The sequence below is a fragment of the Puma concolor genome, chromosome E2, assembly GCF_028749965.1.
Source record: "Puma concolor isolate L17-30 chromosome E2, mPumCon1.1.hap2, whole genome shotgun sequence".
Lineage (NCBI taxonomy): Eukaryota > Metazoa > Chordata > Mammalia > Carnivora > Felidae > Puma > Puma concolor.
This window is the reverse complement of record NC_141681.1, coordinates 19,613,186-19,635,900: the sequence shown is the minus strand read 5'-3', so window position 1 is coordinate 19,635,900 and position 22,715 is coordinate 19,613,186. Positions and strand designations below refer to the sequence as shown.

At 52.2% G+C, this 22,715-nt stretch overlaps 1 protein-coding gene across 5 annotated transcripts; it reads right to left on the bottom strand.

The window, feature by feature from the left end:
- Positions 1–732: 732 nt before the first annotated feature.
- Positions 733–21,787, bottom strand: ZDHHC1 (zDHHC palmitoyltransferase 1). 5 transcript variants are annotated; one of them, XM_086689211.1, is made up of 12 exons: positions 21,502–21,786; positions 15,181–15,227; positions 13,548–13,790; positions 8,405–8,580; positions 6,719–6,820; positions 6,180–6,304; positions 5,924–6,100; positions 5,542–5,654; positions 1,852–1,934; positions 1,521–1,608; positions 1,312–1,390; positions 733–1,208 (listed from the first exon to the last, which is right to left on the bottom strand). In XM_086689211.1, the coding sequence occupies exons 2-12, from the start codon at positions 15,187–15,189 to the stop codon at positions 925–927; spliced, it is 1,479 nt and encodes a 492-aa protein (XP_086545337.1). In that variant the 5' UTR covers positions 15,190–15,227; positions 21,502–21,786; the 3' UTR covers positions 733–924. The 5 variants fall into 5 exon arrangements, with proteins under 5 accessions (XP_086545337.1, XP_086545339.1, XP_086545338.1 ...); XM_086689213.1 differs by having other exon boundaries at positions 5,924–6,082; positions 21,502–21,784; XM_086689212.1 differs by lacking the exon at positions 21,502–21,786 and adding an exon at positions 21,055–21,091.
- Positions 21,788–22,715: the final 928 nt, after the last annotated feature.

The following is a 22,715-nucleotide window of genomic DNA, read 5'->3' as shown; positions in this document are numbered from 1 at the left end:
TCCTCGGATGAACCCCTAACGGGAAAAGAGCCTCATCTGGGGCTTTGCCCAAAGTTCAAGGCAGGCCCCCACCTCCATAGGGAAGATGAAGATTCCCAGAGCGGCAACCGAAGGCCGTTTGGGAACAGGAGCGGGAGCCAGAGTGAAGGGGGGGGGGGGGGGGGGGGGGGGGAAGGGGGGGCAGAGGGCTGGCAGAGGAGCGAGAAAGCCCTTCCTCTCAATGGCAGTGGGTTCTAGAGCTGGCTCAAGGCCACAGCTCTCCCAATAACGTGTGGCATTATTGGGCCACACTCAAAAGCACTGAGAGCAGGAGGGACCAATGCACTAATCACGAATCCCCAAGCCCACCAACAGTAATCCCAACATCAGGAAGAAGTTTAAAGACTTCTGGGGTCTTCTATTCCCACTCCACCCCGGTGTCGGCCTCACAGTCCCTGCCCCCTCTGCTGCCTCCGGATCCCAAAGCCTGTTTTCCCTTTCAAGTATAAACCCTATTTTCAAGACAAATAACCTCCTCCAGGCAGCCTTCCAGGACTTTATACAACGGGGGCCCTGTACCTGAGCACCTTAGGTCCTCGTGTACCTCTCTATATGACAACTTAGGTGGCCACTCAGTGTATGAGGGGGCTCATCCTACCCTCTGCCTCTAGACCGACTGACAATGGTCCAGTTCCAGGAGGGCCTATGGCCCTTGCCATTAAGAAGTATGCACTAAGTCCGCAAAAGCATTAAAAAAAAAAAAAAAGTTTATTGGAGCATCATGGCCGGTTGGGGGGGAGGGGGTATTGCTGAGTCATGGGAGAAGGGGACCCATCCCGCTGGCCATAGGGGCCCCTAAAGTGCACTCGGTGCGGCAAGGGTGGGGGTGTTGCATAGAGAGTCGGGATGGCCGGTCCTCCTTGGCCCTCCTGCCTCTCCGCCCTGCTAAGGTAGGCCGGTCTCTGGACCGCCCCGCGCCCCGGGCTCGCCGCTGCTTGGGCTCACGAAAACAGCGGGCGCACGCACCTGCAGCGCCAGCCCCGGCTCTCGGCCCCTGCCTCCAGGGGTGGCCAGAGCAGCGCTGCCCAGGCGTGTCTGCGCCACTGGAATCTCATCCATGGACTCTGCTGACGCCGAGTGGTAGGCGCCTGCAGGTCCAGTGGCATGCACTGGGCTGGCGCCCGCGGAATCTGATGATGAGCTGGAGCTGCGACCTGGGCCCCTGGGCCCTGCATGGATGGAGGAAAATGTGAAACTTAGGGCTGTGACACTCTCAGGGCCCTACCTTTCCTTCCCTCGGAGTTCAGGATCTGGTCAGAAAGGGACACTCACCCGGCAGCCTGGGCAGCGGCGATTCCCGATCCGAGGTGCCAGACGTTGGCACCTTATACACACGCCGCTTCCTCTTTTTCTGCAGAGACATGGGAAGCCTGAGTGCCCCTTCCCCAAACCCCACTTCACCCAAAGAAGGAGAGGAGTGGGGCAGGGTAGAGGCTTCTTTCCCATACCCTTCCTCATGGGCCCAGCACAGTCCCCCTCACCTGGGGTCGGATCCGGGGAGGCAGAGTCTCTGGGGAGGAGGGTTGGGGGGGCTCCATTTGGCCTCGGGTGGCAAGGAACTGAGAAAGACTAAGGGGAAGTGGAAGGGTAAGTGCTGGATGCCCATTGTTTCCTCAAATCCCACCCCTCTGGATGTTCTGAAATAAGCCACCCTTCCTAGCACACAGAAAGGGGCACTGATTTGTCCAAGGGCATGCCAGGCTGGACCCAGACCTATACTTTGGCCTTGACCTACCCCTTTTCTCCCACCTTGGATGTCCCTGCCATGCCAATGAGAGATGTTCAGGTGGTACATGCCCAGGTTGCACTCACTTGGCATTCACGGTGGCAGGCCTGGCCTGGCCAGGGGGTTCTGGGCGCACATGGCTGAAGGTCCGCATGTAGAACTCCATCTCCTGGGGAAGGTGGGGGTCAGGGAGGCTGGGGCCAGGTGTGGATCCAAGGCCTTCTGGGTCCTGAGCCCACCCCATCCTGTATCCGACACCCCATCCTGTACACAATACCCCACTTCTCACTGGTCTCTGTGGGAGGTCTGGGCACAGAGGTTTCCGACTGTCCTCCAGGCTTCCCAGCTATGCTGGGAAAACCCCTCTGTAGGCTGAGGCTTAAAACACCCATTTCCGGGCCTTACCCCATCCCTACCATCTTCCTCACTTCATCTAGTCAAACTACCTCCTCCAGAGAACCCCCAGTCTCATAGGTCCAATGTACTCAGTCTGCTCTGCCAAGGTGGGTGGTGGGGAAAAGGCTCTCAGAGCAACCCTCTCCTACTTCTTGCTCCTCCCAGGGCTCTAGTCTCCCTGATTGTTTCCCTGGCTGGGAGACTGGCCAGACATTCATATGCTGGGGTGTGCACCTGAGGCTATGTGCATGACTGGATGGGAGCTGAGTCCTCAGGATACCAGCCACAATCTTAGCTACCTGGGTGGGGGAACTAGTGGGACAATGCGAGGTCTCCCCCACCCCAAAAGAGAAGGCAGTTAAGAGGTGGGAAAAAACAGCACCACAGCCCCCATCTGGGACCAGGCTTATGGGCAAGTTCTGTGTCTACTTTAGTCACTGATCCTCACAGTGACACTGTAGTGGCAGCACCAACCCCTGAAAGTGAGGGGACCTGAAGCCAGGAGGACACAGAAGTGGCCTAAGCCTGCCACCGAGCACAAAGGACGCTCATAAGGACTATAGGTGAGGAGACAAAAGCGAGGAAAAAGCCAACCCTGGTGGGGTGTGGAGGGTATAGGGCAGAGCCAGGATGATGCTGCACCCCTACCGGGGGGGGGGCAGGGGGGGCACCGGGACAGCTGTCGCCTGTTCAACAGTTGTTTCCATGGAGACCAAGGCGTCCTGACTAATGCAGAGATGACACTGTAACAGCAATGCCGTCTCTAAAACAAGCCTATGTTTGGGGGCAACGGCTCTAGAGTGGGGCCCCTCCCGCATTCCTGCTCAGGGTGGGGGTGGGGAGGCTGCCTTCAGGGCCCTGGAAGATCTGGGGGATAGAGCCCAGCTGGCCATGGGCTGCCTGCACAGATGCAGAGATTGAAGTCCAGAGTAAGTCTCATGCCCAACCAAGGCCCAGACTAGCCCTTTGTAAAGTAGTGTGGGGGCGCCAGCCTCAGGAAAGGAGCACTGGGAAAGAAGCGTTCAGAGGCCAGTCACAAGAACTAGAACCTCAAGGTAATGACTGGGACCTCACGGTAATCTGGCCTCCCCCATCTTTTCTCTTCCCCCAGTATGGACTCGGCACCCCTCCAGGGCCCAGCAAAGAGGGGCAAAGCATTTCTTGGTGCCCCTGGGCTCCAGAAGCAAGGCAGGGTGGGAGGAGCAGCAGTTAGAGGATGGTCCCAGAAGCCTGAGGGGCCAGGGTGGGACAGGAGCCAGGTCCTAGCCAGCTGGGGAAATTTGAGGGTATACCAGGGTATCCCCATTCAAACCCCCTTCCCTTCATCACAGCTGTCCCCAGGATCCTCTCTCAGCTTCAAAATGTGTACATTCCTCCAAAAAACTAAAAACAGAACTACTCTACGACCCAGCAATTGCACTACTGGGCATTTATCCAAGGGATACAAGTATGCTGTTTCGAAGGGACACATGCACCCCCATGTTTATAGCAGCACTATCAACAATAGCCGAAGTATGGAAAGAGCCCAAATGTCCACTGATGGATGAATGGATAAAGAAGCTGTGGTATATATATATATATACACACACACACACACACACACACATATATACATACAGTGGAGTATTACTCGGCAATCAAAAAGAATGAAATCTTGCCATTTGCAACTCTGTGGATGGAACTGGAGGGTATTATGCTAAGTGAAATTAGTCAGAGAAAGACAAAAATCATATGACTTCACTCATCTAAGGACTTTTAAGAGACAAAACAGATGAACATAAGGGAAGGGAAACAAAAATAATATAAAAACAGGGACGGGGACAAAACAGAAGAGACTCATAAATATGGAGAACAAACTGAGGGTTACGGGTGGGGTTGTGGGAGGGGGGATGGGCTAAATGGGTAAGGGGCACTAAGGAATCTACCCCTGAAATCATTGTGGCACTGCATGCTAACTAATTTGGATGTAAACTTTAAAAAATAAAACAAGTTAAAAAAATTTTTTTAAATGTATACATTCCTCAAACTGCGTTGATGGAGGGAGGTGGGTAGGGGATGGGCTAAATGGATGATGGGTATTAAGAAGGCACTTATGATTAGCACTGGATGTTGTATGTAAGTGATTAAATTCTATTCCCGAAACCAATATTACACTATACGTTAACTAGAATTTAAATAAAAATTTGACCAAAAAAAAAAAAAAAAGTGCACATTCCTGAATGGTAAATGGCACTTCTCAGCCTCAGAACTCTCCTCTGTGCAATGGGACAAACACATCCCTCCTCTTCCTGGGGAGGCCTCCCTCAGGTCACATACAGATGGTATTAAATGCCCTTGCTGGCACACCTGACTCCAAAGCCTAGGCAAGCAGTGACTACAGGGCAGGGGCCTAGATCCCTGTAGTCTAAGCATCTTAGGACCAGTCCTGCCTCAGTGGGTAATGACTATGAAGCTTGAGAAAGTCTCCTGCCTAGGGGATGCCCACTCCGAGGATAGCTGCCACTGCGCTTACAAGGGTTCAATGCCAGGCACCAGTGTGTGTACACAGTGGTGTGGCAGGGGGGTCACCACCAAAAGTCAACACTCCCCCCGGGCCTCCCAGGCCCTACCCCTGGCAATGAGAACAGGAGAGGCCGGGTCCCAAGCCTTCTCCCAACCCGCCCACCAGCCTGTGTTTGTATCTAGTTGCCATGAGGACTTGGGATCCAGAGTTCAGCCTTCCCAGCAAGGCCTGCCTGGGCCCCCTGCCTTCCCAGTCCCTGGGGGCTCCAAGAACTGGACCACCCCCACCTCCAGCTGCTGACCTCAGGAAGCCATGGGGCGTGGGAATGGGGATAGACTGGTCAGTAGCTGGGCTACAGGGTTCCTGCTTCAGAGTGTAGGGACTTTAACTCTTCGCAGACCCAGCGTTAGGCTCATCTGCAACACGGTTGCAGTTATATTACCTGCCTCATGGGCTCTTTTAAGGATTAAAGAAGGTGATGAGTCTAAGGTCTCAGGGTCACGGGTAGAGAGAATTGACATCTCCATCCTGGTGACCCAGTCGCTGACCCATCTCTCTTCTGCAGCCCCAACCTGCCCGCTTCCAAGCTCCCACATCCCATGCCCTCCAGCACATACTCGGAGCCCAGACAGGCATGTACATGGGGTTGGGAAAACACAGGGCTTCCTCTGGCTGTGCTCACACTTGAGCAAACAGACATGTGTTTAGTACAGGCTTGGCCTTGCCCCTCTTGCCTCCAGGTGCTCCCCTGCTCCAACTGTGATTCCAGGCCTGCTTTCCTTTGCCCTGTCTCATTGCTGCTTGCTGCACAGCCACCACCCCTCCCACACCCAAGCCCCATCTCCCATCCCCTCAGCCCTCTGGGCGACTTCTATACCTGAATGGGCCGCATCTTGGGGGGACATGACTCGAGCTCCCTGTGGGCCCCCTTTGCCTCCTGTGGCAGGCGATGCTGCACGATGTACTCATAGGTGGTGAGCTTGTGCCACACTGAGGGGGTGAGGAGAGGGCTCAGTGCAGTGGAAAGGGGATCCTAGAGTTCAGAAGGTAAGGGAGGGTACCCAGCCCCAGCCTGAAAACTACTGTCCCCATATATACTAATCCATTAAGTGAGACCAGGCCACCATCAAAAGCCAATACTGAAAAAGGAGCATGGCTTCAGGGTTCTACGGCCCAAGTGGTACGTCCCTGCAGGCTAGGGACCCCTATCCACCGCAAGGCAGGTATAGGTATATGTGAGTGGGGGCTGGGGGACTTACTGAGATAAATGTGGAAGCACAGCAGGTGGCCAAGCAGGGCTGTGGAAAGCAGGCCCAGAAGGATGAGTAGGGCAGCCAGGGCTAGGATGGCAGGAGCCTGGGTCTCCACAGGGGCAGCGGGCAGGAACACGAACCACACATCTGTGTGATTCTTCAGGACTGCAAGGCACAGGCAGACTGCTCATCCGGGCTGTGACCAATGACTGGGACAGGCCCAGGGTTGGAAGGTGGAAGTGGGCCTGGAGCCGGGACTGACCTTCAAAGTGGCGATTGGTGCGCAGCCGCATGGGGTTGACAAAGAACTCCACAAAGACATAAGTGGCCACCAGCACGAGGAGCAGGACACCCAGTAAAGCAGATGCCACACTGTGTAGAAAGAGCCTGGGCCCAGCCGTGGGCAGCTGTCAGCACCCAGGTGCTCCAGCTGGATAAGGGCCCAGAACTCAGAAGGGCCCATGGTTGGGAGGGGAGCCAGGCCTCTGACCCCACAGCCCCAACTCCTCACGAAGCCAATGACTTAGGGCAAAGATCAGTTTGGGCAGCCAGCCCAGCAGGCTTCCCACCATTCTGTGGACCCACAGGAGAAAGCCCCCAAACCTTCCCTCAGCAGTCCCAGGTGGCAGCCATCAGGAGCATCACCCTCAGACCAACACATTAATGCACACCAGCGCACAGGTCCACCAAGCACCGCACCCCCCGCCCCCTGCCCCGCCTCATATGCAAGCTCAGGGTTCCTGGCTCACACTCGGACCCGTGCATCCGCAGGCACCCTTGGGGCCCGTGCCGCGCTCTCACCTGTAGTTCCTCTCGCCCACGCAGTTGTTGAGCCACTTGCAGTGGTGGTCGAAACCGCACACGCACTTGTTGCAGGCGCTGCAGTGCTTGGAGCGAGCGCTCCTGCGGGAGGGGGTGGAGGGGCACAAGGCGGTCGGCTAGCTTTTCCCGCACTTCGCCACCGGCCTGGCTGGGGCCACGGAAGACCGGAACGCCGGGCCTGGAGCGCGTTACCCACCCCGCACTCCACCGGAACCTGGAAACGGCGACGGGGAGCGCGCACGCCCTCTGGTGGCACTGCGAAGCAGAGCACCCACAGGAGGTCTGGCTTCTGAAGAGCCAGGGTAGGAGGTAGAGGGGTTGGGAGGCATTACACTTAACCGCTAAGGGATTGCGCACCTGCGTGATGGTGGTATGAAACGGAAATGGGGCTTCTTTTCCAAGCAAGGACCCCTGCGCCAAGCCAGGAGACGATGCAGGTGTGGCACCAAGTAGCAGAAGAGAGCAAGGCTGCTGGGTCCGGGGCCTGCGTTGCTTTTTCTGACATCTCTATTTTTTGAGTCCCTATTTCCCTGCCAGTCTATGGGAATTTTACTGGCATTCTTCCAGAAAACCTCTGCCAGAAAAAGTCTGTCTAGGCTAACCCAAAGGGAGCCAAAGGAAGAGGAGCAAGCTGACATCTGGGTGAACAGCAGTTTGCTGCAGGGGGTCAGAGGAGGTGAGGCCACATTAGGAATGCAAGCCCAAAGGGGTGTGGGAGAGTGAGCTGCAGCCCCCAGACCAGAACAGAACAGAGTGGGCAGCCATTGCCACAGCATCCACTTAAGAGCAATGCACTGACTGGTGCCTAGTGAAGGAAAGGATGATCAGACACCAAACTCCTCAGTGCCTTAATGCCATTGCCTCTTTCTCTGTCCTGGGGACATACCCCTTCAACAGGCTGTGAACATTAAGATTAGAAATGTAGAGTTAGCCTTGGACCATACCGCCATCCCCAATCCCCTGCCTGAGGCTGGAAGCTCCAGGAGAGTAGGGAGGGACCTAGGGAGGCAGTACAGAACAGCCAAGGAGGCATGGGCTCTGCAAATTCTGACTGTCCTTCCCACTAGCAGCATGATCTGGAGTAAGTCACTTGGCCTCTTTGGGCTTCAGATTCCTCATGGGTAACTGAGGATAACAGTATGGGCTTGGGGGCCAGGCAGGCTGGATTGTGAATCTAGCTCTGCTACCCAATAGCCATATGACCTCAGGCATAGGTCATATGGGAGCACTGGGCTCCCATATGAGCATTGGGCACTTCCTCTTCTGTGAGGTGAGGTGCTGCCCACCCTGCAGGGTTGTTCATAAGCACTTAGCACATAGTAAGTACTCAAGCATTAGTGCCCCTCCCCGTCCCTATCTGGGAATGCTTGTGAGAGATGGGGGTAGGGGAGTCACTGGCAGAGTCAGTCAGTAGAAAAGTCTGTGGCAGTGCCAAGTATCTCCTACTGTAACTGTTGGAAATGCCATTCCTCATCTTCTGTTTCCAATCTCCTCCTTCACCCAATTCTCTGTCACTCTGTCAAGATTCTTGTAAAACACGAGGTTTCTGAGGCATCAGCATAACTATAAAGCCCTGGGCATGTCCCTCTCCGCCTTGAACGTACGCTGGCAGTTCCCCGGGGCACAATCACCACCCACACACACCCTCAGTCCACACTCACTCACACATCTACGTCGCACAAGTTGCAATGCAGGTCTTCAATGACGTGTGCATGTTGGCTGCGGTTGAAAATGGGCAGGGGGCCTGCATAGCTCTTGTCCCTCACATTGGCATCTGCTGGATCGATGGAGACAGCAGTCAGGTGAACCACAAGGTGGCCGGCAAAGATGGCGCCCATGCACTGGCCCAGAAGGTTAAAGACTCACTCCACACTCTGCTGGCTGGAAGCCCCTCTTCCCCACTTCCCAGGGCCAGGTAGCAGCTCTCCACCTCCATATGACTCCCTCATGCAGAGACTCTCTGCCTGTGCCACCTCTTACCTCCAGCCCCACAAGAGCTTTCTTGAAAGACCTCTTCAGCATACCCATGCCCCAGATGGAAGAGAGGAGCCATCTGGTAATGGAGCTCACAAGGCACTGCCTACTGTCGCTGAGCGGCCCAACCACAGGGCCCTGGCCTCACTGCTCCAGTCCTGGCACAGGCCATAGGCTGGTCTGATGTTGGAATCTGATCTGGTTTCAGATTCTAAATGGTGAAATGAGACTGAAAGAGATTATCCTCTAAGGCCCAAGGACCCAAAATATAAGTTCTAAGTTTGTTTCTCTTGCCTTCATAGGAATTCGGATCTGAGAGGGAAGCAGCCATCCTTTCTCAGCAGCTGGGCCAGATGGAGAATCACTTGTAGGTAGGGTCCAATATACCCACCGCCTCCCTGACTGGAGTCCAGGTACTTGGAGCCCTAGGGCTGAGGATTCTGGGATGGCTTGACATATTCAGCGCCTGGCCAGGGGCAGCCTGGCTAATTCCTGGGGCTGAAACACAGATCATCCAGGACCTATCTGCTCAGTGAATAGAACAAATGCAGGGGACAAGTATCCTGACAATTTGCTGCAAAGTCTACATTTGTAAAGATTCACCAATAGGTTCCAGACAGCCATCTGCCCTCCCTCCCTCCATCTGTCCTCTTGCTAACCAGGCAGACCTCATATCCTTCCATCATTCATCCCTCCATCAGTTGGCTGCCTAACCTCCTTTTTTCTTCTTCCTCCTCCTGCCAGTGGCCAAATTTCCACACATGTCTGTGTGAGCCAGGCTCTGCCCTAATATGCTACACTACAGCTGAACACGAGGACCACAGCCCACAAAGGCCAGACAGCCCTGGCTGTGGGTCAGGCCTTCACTTCTTCCCTGGGTACTCCACAGTCTCCTGACTCTGTTCCTCTGGCCTCAGTGCCCTTGAGCCTGCCCTTCACTTGATCCCAAAGTGAGCGCTGAATAGCTTAAATAAAGCCTTGCCTGCTTCAATTTTTACAGTGGCTCTCGATGGCTCTCAAGTTAAAGTTTACTGTTCTGTTCAGTGCCAAGGCTTCTCTTGCTCTGGCTCCTGTCATACCTGTCTGAGATCACCACCCACTACTCCTCACCATTCCAGCCTCTCTTCAGACACATTGAATGTAGGCAAACATTTAGTTTTCTGCTCCAACACTCCTCCCATACCACTCCCTGGTTCATTCATTTGACTGTTCACTCAGGCCTTTCTCTGCGCCAAGCTCTGAGGGCTATGCCAGGGGCAAGACAGACTTGGGCCCTGGCCCCAAGGAGCCTACAGTCTGATGGGAAACACATATGTTAATCAAATAATGGGTTGATTACAATGAAGGAAGTTCATGGGACCATGTGAATTTACAACTGAGTAACCTCATCTGAAGGGATCCGGAAAGCTGAAGCATCATCTCAGCTGAGACTTGGAGAGGAACAGATAATGTAAATAGGAGGGGCTTGGCTGGGTACTGGGAGCAAGTAGAGTCCCGGCCAGAGGGGTGGCTGGTGTGTGGTTCCAGCTCAGCTCATTGCTGCCATGCTAGAATAAGGGCACACACCACCATATTCTAACTTTTCAAAAGGAACTAGAAATCTGGATTTTTATGAGGTCTCATTTTTTAAATGTTGACAAAAAATAATTCTTAAAATACACCTGCTAAAGGAACACTTAAGACTGTCCATTTTGTGTGTTAACTGTCCCCCAATTAAAAAAGAAAATCTGGAGGCACCTGGATGGCTCAGTCAGTTAAGCGTCTGACTTCAGCTCAGGTCATGATCTCACAGTTCCTTGAGTTTGAGCCCCACATTGGGCTCTCTGATGTCAGCGTGGAGCCGGCTTCGGATCTGTCTCTCTCTCTCTGCCTCTCCCTCACTCGTGTGTGTGTGTGTACGCTCCTTCTCTGTCTCTCAAAAATAAATAAACATTAAAAAAAAATTTAAAAAAAAAATTTTTTTTTTCAACGTTTATTTATTTTTGGGACAGAGAGAGACAGAGCATGACCGGGGAGGGGCAGAGAGAGAGGGAGACACAGAATCGGAAACAGGCTCCAGGCTCTGAGCCATCAGCCCAGAGCCTGACGCGGGGCTCGAACTCACGGACCGCGAGATCGTGACCTGGCTGAAGTCGGACGCTTAACCGACTGCGCCACCCAGGCGCCCCAAAAATTTTTTTAATAAAAAAGAAAATCTGGTGGCAGCTGGGTGGCTCAGTTGGTTGAGCGTGTGACTCTTGATCTTGGGGTCGTGAGTTCAAGCCACACTCTGGGCATAGAGCCTACTTTAAAAAAGAAAAGAAAAGAAAATCTGTAGGCCAAACAGGCCTGTGGGCTGCTGGTTCTGGACTTCTTATTTAGCTGGGTGTTCGGGTAGGGAGAGAGTCAAGAGCCTTCCAGCCAAGAGACCAGTGGTGTCAGAGGAAATAATATAAGAGGCTGGGGAGATGGACAGAACCCAGAACATGAAGAGTCCTGAGGATCTTGAACATCATTTCTTAAGACAGGAAGAAGCCATTATGGGATGTTAAGCTGGGGAGCAACTTTATCAGATTTGGATTTTGAAAGGGCAATCTACTGCAGGAACACGGGTGGACACCGATGGATTGGCCCAAGAGTGTGTGGGGGGAGGCCTATTTGGAAACAAAACAGTCATCTAGGTAAGAGGGGCAGATGGCAGTGGGGAGGAATGAGGGCAAGCTTGGATAGCTATTTAGGAGCTAACATCCACAGAACTTGATGACTGACTGGATATAGATGATGAAGGAAAGGGGCAGAGCCAAGAGTACCCAGAGAGGTGACCACAGAGGAGGATGGGCACATAGCAGATCCGCAGCTGAGCCCACGGTGGTGTTGGTCTAGACAGCCCTCCTCCTACACCCATAATCTGTTGTATGGCTCCTACCCTCATACCTACCATGTGATGATCTCTACTCTACAAGGCCTTCCCCCAGCGGCAGGCTGAGCACCCCAGGGCTGGGGGCCTGTCTTACTCATCTTTGCAACGGTAGGTCCCAGGCCACTTCCAGGCCCCAGGAGGTACTTGCTACACACCATTGCCCTACCTCATTCCTCAGGGGCCCTGAGGAAGTTTTCATAAGGAAGGTGGCTTTGATGGAAGGAAGGAGAAGCATACAGGCCTAGAAGTGGGAGTGCCAATCCTGGTGGCTCTGTGAGCCTCCACGTTGCCCAAAGGAATGAATGTGGAGAGGACAAAACCCTTAAATCGTCCCACTGCCTCAGAGTCAGGTTGCCTGAGCAGCCCTTCTTGTCTCGGTGGGTATCAGCTGTGTGACCTCAGGAAGTCGCTTAAACTCTCTGAGCCCTGACTTCTTCATTAGTCAAGTGGGGAGAACACCTTCCTTACAGATTATTATGAGGATTGAATGATATAATCCACATACAGGGCTTGGCACAGTGCCAGGCACATATACATGCTCAACAGATGCTAGCTACTCTTGTTTACTGTTTTTGCTCTGACTGTACTCACTGCAACCACGTGGTTATGCATCTGGCTTCCCAGGTATCCTGGTGGTAGAAGCCCAGATAATCCTGAGTGAGGGGCATGCCCATTCCAGATCATGGGAGGAATATTTCACGAACCACTCTACTTAAGAGCACTAAGGCCTAAGTCCTGTCGGTCCCCTCAGGGAAAGGCCAGTGTTCCATTTACACAGCTGATGACTAGGCCCTGGGTCCTAGTGAACCAGGAAGCCCCCCCCCCAGCGATATTGCTGGTGTCTGAGGACAACAACCTTCTCTACAGTCCTTCTCCACATGTTTGTCCTTGTCACTCACCAGCCAAGGGCTCTGTGGTTTCCCAAGAAAGCACACTCACACTTCTGGCTCACATATTCTGGTGCTCACACACACACCCTCGGTGCTCCTTTCCTCTGCGAAGCAGGCAGGACTCCTGTCAGACGGAGGAGGAGGCTGAGAACCGGGGAGCCGGCCGAAGCTGCTCAGCCTTGTCTGACCCCTGAAGGGCTGAGCTGTGACCAACCTCGGCTGCTGACCCTACGCCCGGAGCTTTCAAGTTAATCTCTGCTAACCTCCTTTAGCCCACCCTCGCCCTTCTCCCCCAGGAAGCCCAAGAAATCATTTTCATGAAGAACACACATGAGGGCACCCTCTTCTGGGCACCCTCCGGACAGGGGCACATAGCCACCTGTTGCACCCCAATCTCCTAGCCTTGCAGCCATGTCCTCGGCTCCTGGGGGTTGTGGCCAAGGCTGGGGGAGTCATACCACTGGGCTCAGGCAAGTTTGTGTTTGTCACTGTTCCCACGAGTTTCCAGGGCATCTCTATCCCTCCTCTTGTCAACTCAGCTTCACACTAAGAGTCTGGTTTACAAAACCAATGAGCTCCTAAACAGTCCTGGGTACAGCATAATTATCTGACTGTACATAAAACCACATTTTAAATATACCAGGAAACTTACTATGTAAAAGAATTCTACCATGACTCTTTTTGAAAAGTGAAAGATTCTTTTGTAAATGGAATAATTACTCTCTATCCCTTGTCGAGCTCTGGACACAATTAACATTAAGGCTCTCTTCTGTGATCACTCTTGCGGTATCTCGGTTGACAAGGTTCCTAGCTGTGTGGGCTTTAAATGCTCCAAGGTACATTAGGTCCATCTGCTCACCCCATCAGGCAGAGGGGTCAGATGGGGATTGGAAACCAGGCAGGGAGGCAGCTGGTGCTCCTGGGCAGAGAGGGGGCCTGCCTGCACTCTGTGGGGCTCTGGAGCCCAGCTTCAGGCCTCTGCCATGTTCCTCCATCCACTGCCCCAGTTCTTCCATGTACTAGCCCCACACTTTCCCAAGGATACAGCATAGCCAGCGGGCACCCAGTGGTGAGGCAGGAGGGGAACAAGGACCCCAAAGCCAATCACAGCGAAGAAGAGGTACAGCAGCCAAGCCACAATCTGGAGCGGGTGAGGGGGCCAGCTCCACCCATTCCGGCGGGACCGCTGGCCCTGCAGCTCCAGGGAGGGTCTGCTGGCCTGTGCAGGCGCTGTCCACACACTCTTCTCAGGGGCTGTCTTGTTGGAGGGCTTGTTGCAGACGTTCATCTCCAGAGGAAGGAAAAGTAGAGAAAGCATTAGCCTAAGGAGGCCCGGGCTGGAGCCCAGAGCCCCATGTGGAGAGCAGGCCGGGATGTGAAGTCATCTCCCAGCTACTCTGCAGAAGAACTGGGGCCCTAGCATGATGAAGACAGGCCATGGGGGAAGGTGGTAGTGGAGTGTTTCTCAAAGCCCCAGAGCAAGCTCTGGCCCCAGCCCTGGCCAGGACAAGATAGGAGGGTCCAGGGTTTATTCAGAATACAGTGTGGCTGCCTGTTACTCAAAGTGCTGTCTCCACAGCCATCAGAGTTAAGCCCAGTAAGACATGTTCTCATCTGGTAACAATATCAGGCTGGGGCCAGAGCAATGAGAACACATGCTGATTCTGTTAGTCACCTCTGTCCTGAGGCCCAAATGCAAGTGTCAGAAAGGGCCCCCTTACTCTTTGCTAGAGGAAACATGGACTAGGGGTGCTCAGAAGGGGGTCCGGTGTCTGCCCCTGGGCTAGCACGTAATCCCTTTAGGAGAGAGGCTGGGAACAGCGGGGATGGGGCGTGGGGGAGCCCTTATACCATCTCCCCTGTGCCTCAGACTTCTTGGCTGGGGAGGGGCCAGCATGCAAGAGAAGGAAGGATCCCCCCTTGCTTCCTTCCAACAGCAAAAAAAGACCATGTTTCTCTAGGTAAATTTGGGCCTAGTGCACTGAGAAGAGACAAGTGGGCTGATGGCCTTTGACTCACTTGAGAGCTCGCTCAGAGAAGGCTGGGCCTCCTCCACAGCCAGACCACCAGGTGGCAGCACTCCCCCACCCCCGTCCCACCATCCTTTAGTCTAAGACCTGGCCTAGAGGCCAAAATCACATGCAAGGCAGGCAGGGTGTGCTGTCATTATTGGAGGAAGAGCCCCACCTCCAGAATCTTCTGGGCCTGAGGGAGGACTAGCGCCTGGGCAGGCAGCGCCACACCTGGGGAGACAGGCCAACTCAGAGCCCTTGGTGGGAAAGCCAGGAGTAAGGGACAAAACCCTGGCAGCTGGACTCTCCTTTCGGGAGCCCATGCCTGTGGGCCAAGGAGTCTGACTATATCAGAAAGTACAGCAGACCCCCCTCAGCACATCTACCCGGAACACCTTCCTCACATCTTGGCCCAACAAAATGTGATTTGGCCTTCAGTGCCCACTTTAAGCATCACCGATCCAGGAAGCTTTCCCTGATGCCCCAAACAGAGTCAGGGGGCCCTCATGTTCAGTCTTTCATGGGCAAGTCACTTTGCCACTTGGAACCCTGTGTCATCCCCACATCTGCTCCCTGTTATGCCAATTTTCCCTAAGGGTAGCAACTGTACTGTGATTCACTTACCCCTGCTCCCCACATGCCCTTCCCCAAGCACCCAAAACATACCTTGTACATAGTAGGTGCTCAGTAAATGTTTGCTGACTTGAAATCATCTGAAATAAAGGGAAATGTGGGTGCGATAAATGGTGTGGAATCCTGGTCCACCCAGAGCCATCTGGCCCACTCTGCCCTGCCTTCGATCTGCACAGCCGCCATGCAGAGACATACCTCTTGCCCAGCTCCCCCTGCCACTGGCTATTATTACCCTGACTGCCGGACATTCACACTTAGCCACTGCTTCATCCCACCTGAGGCTCAGAGCCTCCTGTAAGCCAAGCCCGCCATATTCATCTCTGAGCAGCCTTATCTCAAAGCTAAATGGGATGACCTTAGTTTTCTCCCAGGGACTCAATTGGAATCCCCTGGTCATTTGCTTTGTCTTCAAAAAGAAACAGTGAAAAGTGAAAAAAGAGCCCCAGCTTTGGAGGTAACAGATTTAGGTTCAAGTCCTGGCTCTGCACTTACTAGCTGAGTGGCTTGTTTCTTCATTTGAAAAATGGGGGTAGGGATGGCTACCTAGTGCTGTGTATAGATCAGCAACACTGTAAGTAAAGCCCTGACACATAAATGCTTCGTAAATGATAGATATTATAATTACCCTTAAAATAGCCCTCTGGGTTCTCCTGATCTCTCCAAAGGAAGGCTGCTGCATCTGATATTTTACAAGGTTAATTTCCAAAGTAATGGGATTGGTTGAAGCTGCTTTCTTAAACCAGTGGTCCCAAGGAACATGTTGTCATAAGAGCTGGGCCACTGGATGGTCATTCTAACCGTCTCACCTTTGATCAAAGTGACAATGGTAATTAAAAAAAAAAAAAAAAAAAAAGCAGGTACCACTTTATTTTCAATGTCCCCAGAGGTAGCAAATCTGTCCTTGATTTTTGGGAATTCAAAGGTCTTTAGGTGAAGCCCTGTAAATACAGTTGAGGTGGGTGGTTCTGCTCAGGGGCAAATCCCTGTGGCTTGCACATCCGTTCTCCAGTGACACCATCACCAGGGAAACTCCTTTGAAGGGAACCCATGAATTAGGATCCTTAAATTCTAGCTTTCCTTTTGCCATCTTCACACCTGTGCAGCCCTACACCTTGAGGAAGTTTTTAAAGAAAGCAGCAGAGGCATATGACTGACATGTCCCCACTGCTCAGAGTGGCAGTGGTCACAGGCACCCCCAGTGCTGCTGTCTCCCCAATATCTGAAGTGGGAGGACTCATCATCTGAGGCCCGGGGGTGGCTCTGACTCCAAACCCGGGGACAACTGGCCCAGGGAGGTGCCCCTCATGTGAGACAGAGGGAAGGGGAATGGTGCTATTGGGTGAGTCCTGTACAGCAGTAGCAGCACCCCAGAGCAGACACCCAAGCTGGCCAGGAGGCATGCCACCTGCCCGGAAAACCTGGGCCAGCCAGCTCTTACCTGATGACGTTTTCCCTTGTGGGGTTGGTGGCTACAAATTCTTTTGGCCCAAAAGGCTTTGATTAAAAGGGCTGGGAGGTAGGAGAGAATCCAAGATAGGGCCTCAGGCAGGGATGGGACCAAGCACTGTCATCAGACCCAGGAACTTCTCTGGCTTTTCCTCCCCTCTCGGCACTTCTCTAGAAGACCAGAATGAAAGACGCATGGCTCTGCTCCCGGACAGCTTGGCCAGCCTGTGCATTTACACCTTGGCCCAGTCAGCACTTTTGGGGCCCAGCCCCCTGTGTGCACTAAAGATATAAACACAGATGAGACCAGGCTCCTGCCCTCAGGGCCTTGCTTTCTGGGGGCCCAGACAGACATGAAGGCAGTGGGTGAATGGGTCATACAAGGGTGAGCCATTCAGAGTGACAGAACACAGGGTGCATGGAGGGGGGATCTAGAGAAGAAGATGAGCCCTGAGGAGCTGAAGGGTCAGATCCCATGGGGCTTAGGAGGCCAGGCAAGGAAGTCTGGCTACTATTGAAAGAGCCACAAGGAGTCATAAGAAGTTTAAAGCAGGGGAACGACACAAAGGTGGTGGGTGTTTTAGAAAGCTTTCTTCTAGTCCAGTAGGGAAGAGGGCACGAGCAAGAGGGGAAAGGTGACACAACAGCAGGCTGGCCCAGGGAGGGCAGCAGCCCAGCAGCCTTGTGCTTTGGGAAGAATTGGCCAGAAGATGGAGGCCAAGCCCACAAGGTCCCCTAAACCACCGATGCCTCCAGCTGCATCTCTGGTGGGCTGAGAGGTATGTGTGCCTTGGTAAAAGTTTCTTCATGTACCTTCTGCTGCCACAGAACAAACCACAGAGTTAAACTGGTGGAGATGGAGACAAGAGTGACGAGGTCCCAAGGAGTGTTAAGGCCAAAAGTCGCCACCTTTGGGTAAAGGTCACCTTGGGTAAGCCAAGGACCCACCTGGCTTCTGAGGTGGGCTAGAGGGGCTGTATAGCCCCCTCCCTTGTCCCAATAAGATAAAGGTCATTGCCAAGATGACACTAATCTCTTCCTGTTAACATTCCTATGCTAAAACCCTAAAATAGCATTTTCAAAAGAAAGTTAGGCTACCTTACTTTATGTGCCTAATTTAAATGAGGGAAGTCAACATTTCAAGTTCTCATTATGAACTGTAGAATAGTTCTATGACTGATCCACTTCCCTCTTGCCCACCTCTGCTCCCACCAAAAAAGTATTTAGGAATGTTTCCTAAGATTTATGAATGGCGTTGTCAAAACAACCAGACTAAAGTGAAAAATACTAGCCCTGGAGAGGCTGTGGGCACCCCTGTGTTCCTGAAAAATGTTTGAGGATTTCAGAAAAGAATCAATTTCATTACTAAAGAGGCTTTTTAGGAGGAGGCCACTGACCTGGCAGGGTAGAATGATGGGTTTAGAGAAGAAGAGACAGGGCTCTTAGAGGGGGATTGAGGGCCTGGGGACCTGAGCCACCAAGGGAGAGAGGCAGGTTGGAGCTAGGCAAGAGCACAAGGCCTGGAAACAGATCCTGGCTCTGGTTCCTGCACTGCCACTCACAGATTGGGTAACCCGGAGGCAAATTTCAGAGGCAACTCTTTGGGTGTCTTCTTTACTCAGCTTTTTAAAAAGTTAGCTGGGGGGTGCCTGTCTGGCTCAATCACTAGAGCATGCAACTCTTGGGTCTCGGGGTTATGAGTTCAAGCCCACTTAAAAAAAAAAAAAGGTAGCTGGAAGGCAATTTGGCAATGTCTACCAAACTTTAGAACACATATACCCTTGGGCCCAGTCATTCCATTTCTAGGTATTTATCTTATACATATAGTCACAAAGTACACAAAGATTCACAGCAGTCTTGTTTGCAATAATAAAGAACAAAAAACAATATAAACAAACTATGGCACAGTCACACAATGAAATGCTATACAATATCAAAACAATGAGGGATGAAATGACCTTCGATACACAGTGAAGTGAAAAAGCAAGATGTGGGCAGTTGTAGAACATGCTATATCAAGTAAGTGAAAACAAACAGGGATGGGTATGTTCCAATTTGCATAGATTCTCTCTGGAAAGAAATGCAAAAAGGCAAACACAGGGACAGCCTCTGGGAAGATCTAGTGGCTGCAGTGAAAGAGACTTGCTTTTACTGTGCAGTGTTTGAAATTTTTTTACCATATGCATCAATGCTTTTGAAAAAAAGAATGTGTCAGATAAATAATTAAGGGGTGTCACCTCTTACCCTCCTGGCCCACTGGGCTGCCACGTAGACCAAATGTGCTTGTGGGCTCCAGAGCCCTGTACCACACCTGACAAACAAGGAAATCCCACCTAACTACCATGCAAAAAGAGTGCTCAGTTTTATTTCGGTGCTTCCTCACTCCTCGAAAGCAACTCTGAATCATTCCACTGCAGAGCTGTGAGGAAGAACCACAGAGCTCCCTATGAGCTGTTGGGAGTCTTGTCAAAGTTGGAATCAGACCTCTGGGCAGCACAAGAGGAGTTGCTGGGCAGGACCCTGTTCTAGTGCTCAGCCAAAAGTCAGCTCAGCTTCCTGTGACTCCAGAACCCAAAGGGAAGGTGCATGCAACAGGATGGTTTTGCTCACAACCATCTTTTCTGTTTGCTAAGAAAAGCTAGAGGATTTACAGGAATTATTTTCTATGGATATTTCTTTTGCTTTCTTGCAGGGCTTGAACTCATGACCCTGAGATCAAGACCTTAGCTGAGATCAAGAGTCATACACTTAACCGACTGAGCCATCCTGGCACCTGTCTATGGATATTTCTAAACAACTTTTCCTTGCATCTGCTTTTAAAATAATTTTCACTAAGGGTGCTTGGGTGGCTCAGTCAGTTTTGGCTCAGGTTGTGATCTCATAGTTCGTGGATTCAAACCCCATGTGGGCTCTGTGCTGACAGCATGGAGCCTGCTTGGGATTCTCTCTCTCTCTCTCTCTCTCTCTCTCTCTCTCTCTCTCTCCTCCCCCAAGCTCGCTTGCTCGCTCTCTCTCTCTCTCAAGATAAATAAATAAACTTAAATTTTTTTAAATAAAATAAAATAATTTTCACTAAGATTTAACAGATGTCCAATTTAAACCTAAACAGAGGCTGGAAAAAAAAAATGCTGCATGGTACACACTGTTTTACAGTGCAAAAAAAGTCATTTATAAAAGAAGTTTTGGGCAAATACTTTATTAAAATTCCCTCCAGGTACCAGAGAAGTCTCTGGCCTTAAAATTCTGGGAAGTGGCTCCAGTTTGACTAAGATATGCACCTCACGACAATGCCCAGAAAATAAATTGGAACTTCAAGCTGTTCTCATAGACCCGTCCAGTCACTGGCCTCAGATGTGGCTGGGCTCTTCACATAAACAACACACAGAAGTCTGATGCTAGAGCAAGAAAACCCTGAAATCTCACTCATTCCTGAGTTGACGTGGTGTGCAAACATTTTCTGTGCCATTCTCCTCCTGAAGCAACCACTGGAACTGTTTGGGATTCAGGTTTAGCCAGGGAAACGGGACAAGAAGGAAGGAGTAACAATGGAGCGAAAAAAGGCCAATGAGAGGAGCCAACGGTTGTTGATTTTAACCAGGAAATCAACTCACATGATTGTAGGAGCAAGCCTGGAGGAACACCCACCAAGAAACAGTCGTTAAGAGCAAAGTTGTGACAAAACAAAGTAAGAAAAACAAAAGAAAAGAAAAAAAAAAACAAAAACTAAGCACCAATGTTGCTTTTATTGCAACTCATGGTGATTATCCGTTTACAAACCCATCTTCCATGGTGAACCACCAGTTCCACAAAAGCAAAGACCACCCCACACCTATCTCTAAATCCAGCTTTCCTTCAATAAAAGAAATTAAACCATTTGTTACCATCTCTGCTGCCATCACCCTAATCCAACCCTCCATCATTGCTCCCCTGTAGCAATGTAGTTTCAGTAATAACGGCCATTTGGAGGGAACTTTTTCTGTGCCAGGAACTACTTTAACAGAATGCACTTATAATCCCTCACAACTCTCTGAGGTAGGTCCTGTCATTTCAAACTGTTCCCAAAGACCTCCTCTGTCATTGGTCTCGGATGGACTGGTGTCTCACTTTCTCTCTCATAAACAACATGCAGAATAACATCCCCCTTTCACAGATGAAGACACTGAGGCTCAGAGAGACTAAGTTCTTCTAGGAGACACAGACTGGCAGAATTACAATGGCCCTCAAATGACTTGCTGGTGTGCCCTGTCATAAGGACACTGCCCACAGCAGCCAGAGGAAGGTGAGCTTTTCAAAACTTCAAATTCATCAAAACTTTTCAATGGTTTCCTCCTGCTTCTAGGACAAAGTTGAAACCTCCATCGCATCCTTCAATGCTCCCCTCATCCTTTCTGTTCCTTAATAGTACTTTGCTGCCTTTGCATTTGCTTTTCCCTCTTCCAGAAACACCCTTCCCCTACTTACAATTCTGGTTCCTTTCAACCTTCAGGTCTTAGCTTCAAAGTCACCTTTTATAGGAGACCCTGCCAGAACACCACCCCCGCCCCCTCCATGACGTCACCAGAGTACTTATCTCGAGCGAAAATCACACAGTCGTCTATCTGGAGCCTGCCCACCCCACCCCCCTTAATACTCTGTGGGTTCTGGAGATCGTGCCGTTTCCTGGAATCCTCAGTGACCCCGTCCCTGGCACACAGTATTGAGAATACTGTGTATATTGAGTATCTGCTCAATGCAGATATGTGAACCTGATGAATACTAGAAGGAAGCCCCGCGTTCTGCCCTGTCCCTTGAAGCCCAGGCCGCGGGCTCCAGGCCAAGGTGAGCGCAGAGCACAGCCGAGCGGCTGCAGCCACAACCCCGTGGCTCATGCCAGGTTTCGAGGTGAGAACCGCGGTGGGGGCTACTCACCTGCGCGTCGCGTCGACCGAGCCAGATCGGCCCTGCCAAGGTCACCCGGTAGTTCAGCCCCCGCGCCTGGCCGTCCACCCTCCCACGGTGGCTGCACTTCAGACCCTCACAACGGAGATGGTCCTCGGGACCAGGCGGTGGCGCAGCCCGGAGCGGGGCCCCATCCCGGGCCGCGCGACGGAGGCCGGGCGGGCAAGTCCTCGGGCACCGGCTGGAGCAAGCTGGCTGTACAGCCCCGCCAGGCCAGGCCGAGGCAGGATGGAACTCTTCAGGAGCTGGGCCCGTTCCCCTGGCAACGGCGCGGGCTACGGCGCCCCACAGCGGCCAAACCGCGCTGCGTCGCTTCGCGCCGGCACCAAGGTTCGGGGCGGGGCTCACCAGGGACCCCTGGGATCCCTGGAACCCGAGCCTCCGCGTTCCCCGTTCCCTTTCAACAATTGTCCTCGAAAACCCACTTTCCCCCACCCTCACTCCACAGCTGTCTTCTCGAAATCGTAACTTGTCCCAAACGTGCCCCCCTTCAGTTTCTCCCTGAGACTACCACTGTCAGGGAGACCCCCCAGTCAGCCTGCACACTTTAATCAGTATGTGCTGGGCACTGGGCATACCATGGGGAACACGAGATCCCTACCCCTCAGGGAGATTACAGGCTAAGGGAAAGACAGGTATAGACAAATACACAAATAAATATGCAGGTTTCCTCATAATATAAAATGTGAAGTATAAAAGAAAATATGCAGCACAAAATATCTCCTTTCTATATTTCCTTTAAATTAAGCAGAAATCCTACTGGGAGCCCCCTCTTCCAGACTGGTGGGACATTCAGTCTTGGTCTCTGCTGGGCTCCTATTACCCAGGTTATTCCAAGGACTCAGGATCTCCTGCAATAGCAGCCTGAGAAGCACGCTCTAGTCATGGGTCCTCTCTGGTACTGAGGCCACAGCCATTGTCCCAACCACAGGACTTCCAGGTTTGGGCTCTAAGGGGCCATGCCTGATGCCCCAAGATTGCCAGGGGATAGGTGCCTGCTTCCCTGGTTGCAGGGCCTGAAGACTCTTCCCTTCCCCTGCCTTGGAGACCTCCCTGCTGGACCCAGCTTCCCTGAAAGCTCCCTCTCCCTTTCTCCTTGGGAACACTGGAAATGGACCCTCCCATGAGCTCAGGCTTTCTCAAAAAACAGGAAGAACCTTTGTCTTCCAAATCTCCACGGCCCT

Excerpts from the sequence above, each read along its gene's own strand:
- ZDHHC1 (XM_086689210.1), bottom strand. The coding sequence starts at position 13,820 with ATGCTTTCTCTACTTTTCCTTCCTCTGGAGATGAACGTCTGCAACAAG. Across the intron at positions 8,581-13,547 it reads GGGTGCCCGCTGGCTATGCT|TGCATGGGCGCCATCTTTGC; the intron begins GTATCCTTGGGA and ends CTTCTGGGCCAG. Across the intron at positions 1,609-1,851 it reads CCTGCCACCGTGAATGCCAA|TCTTTCTCAGTTCCTTGCCA; the intron begins GTGAGTGCAACC and ends ACTTCCCCTTAG.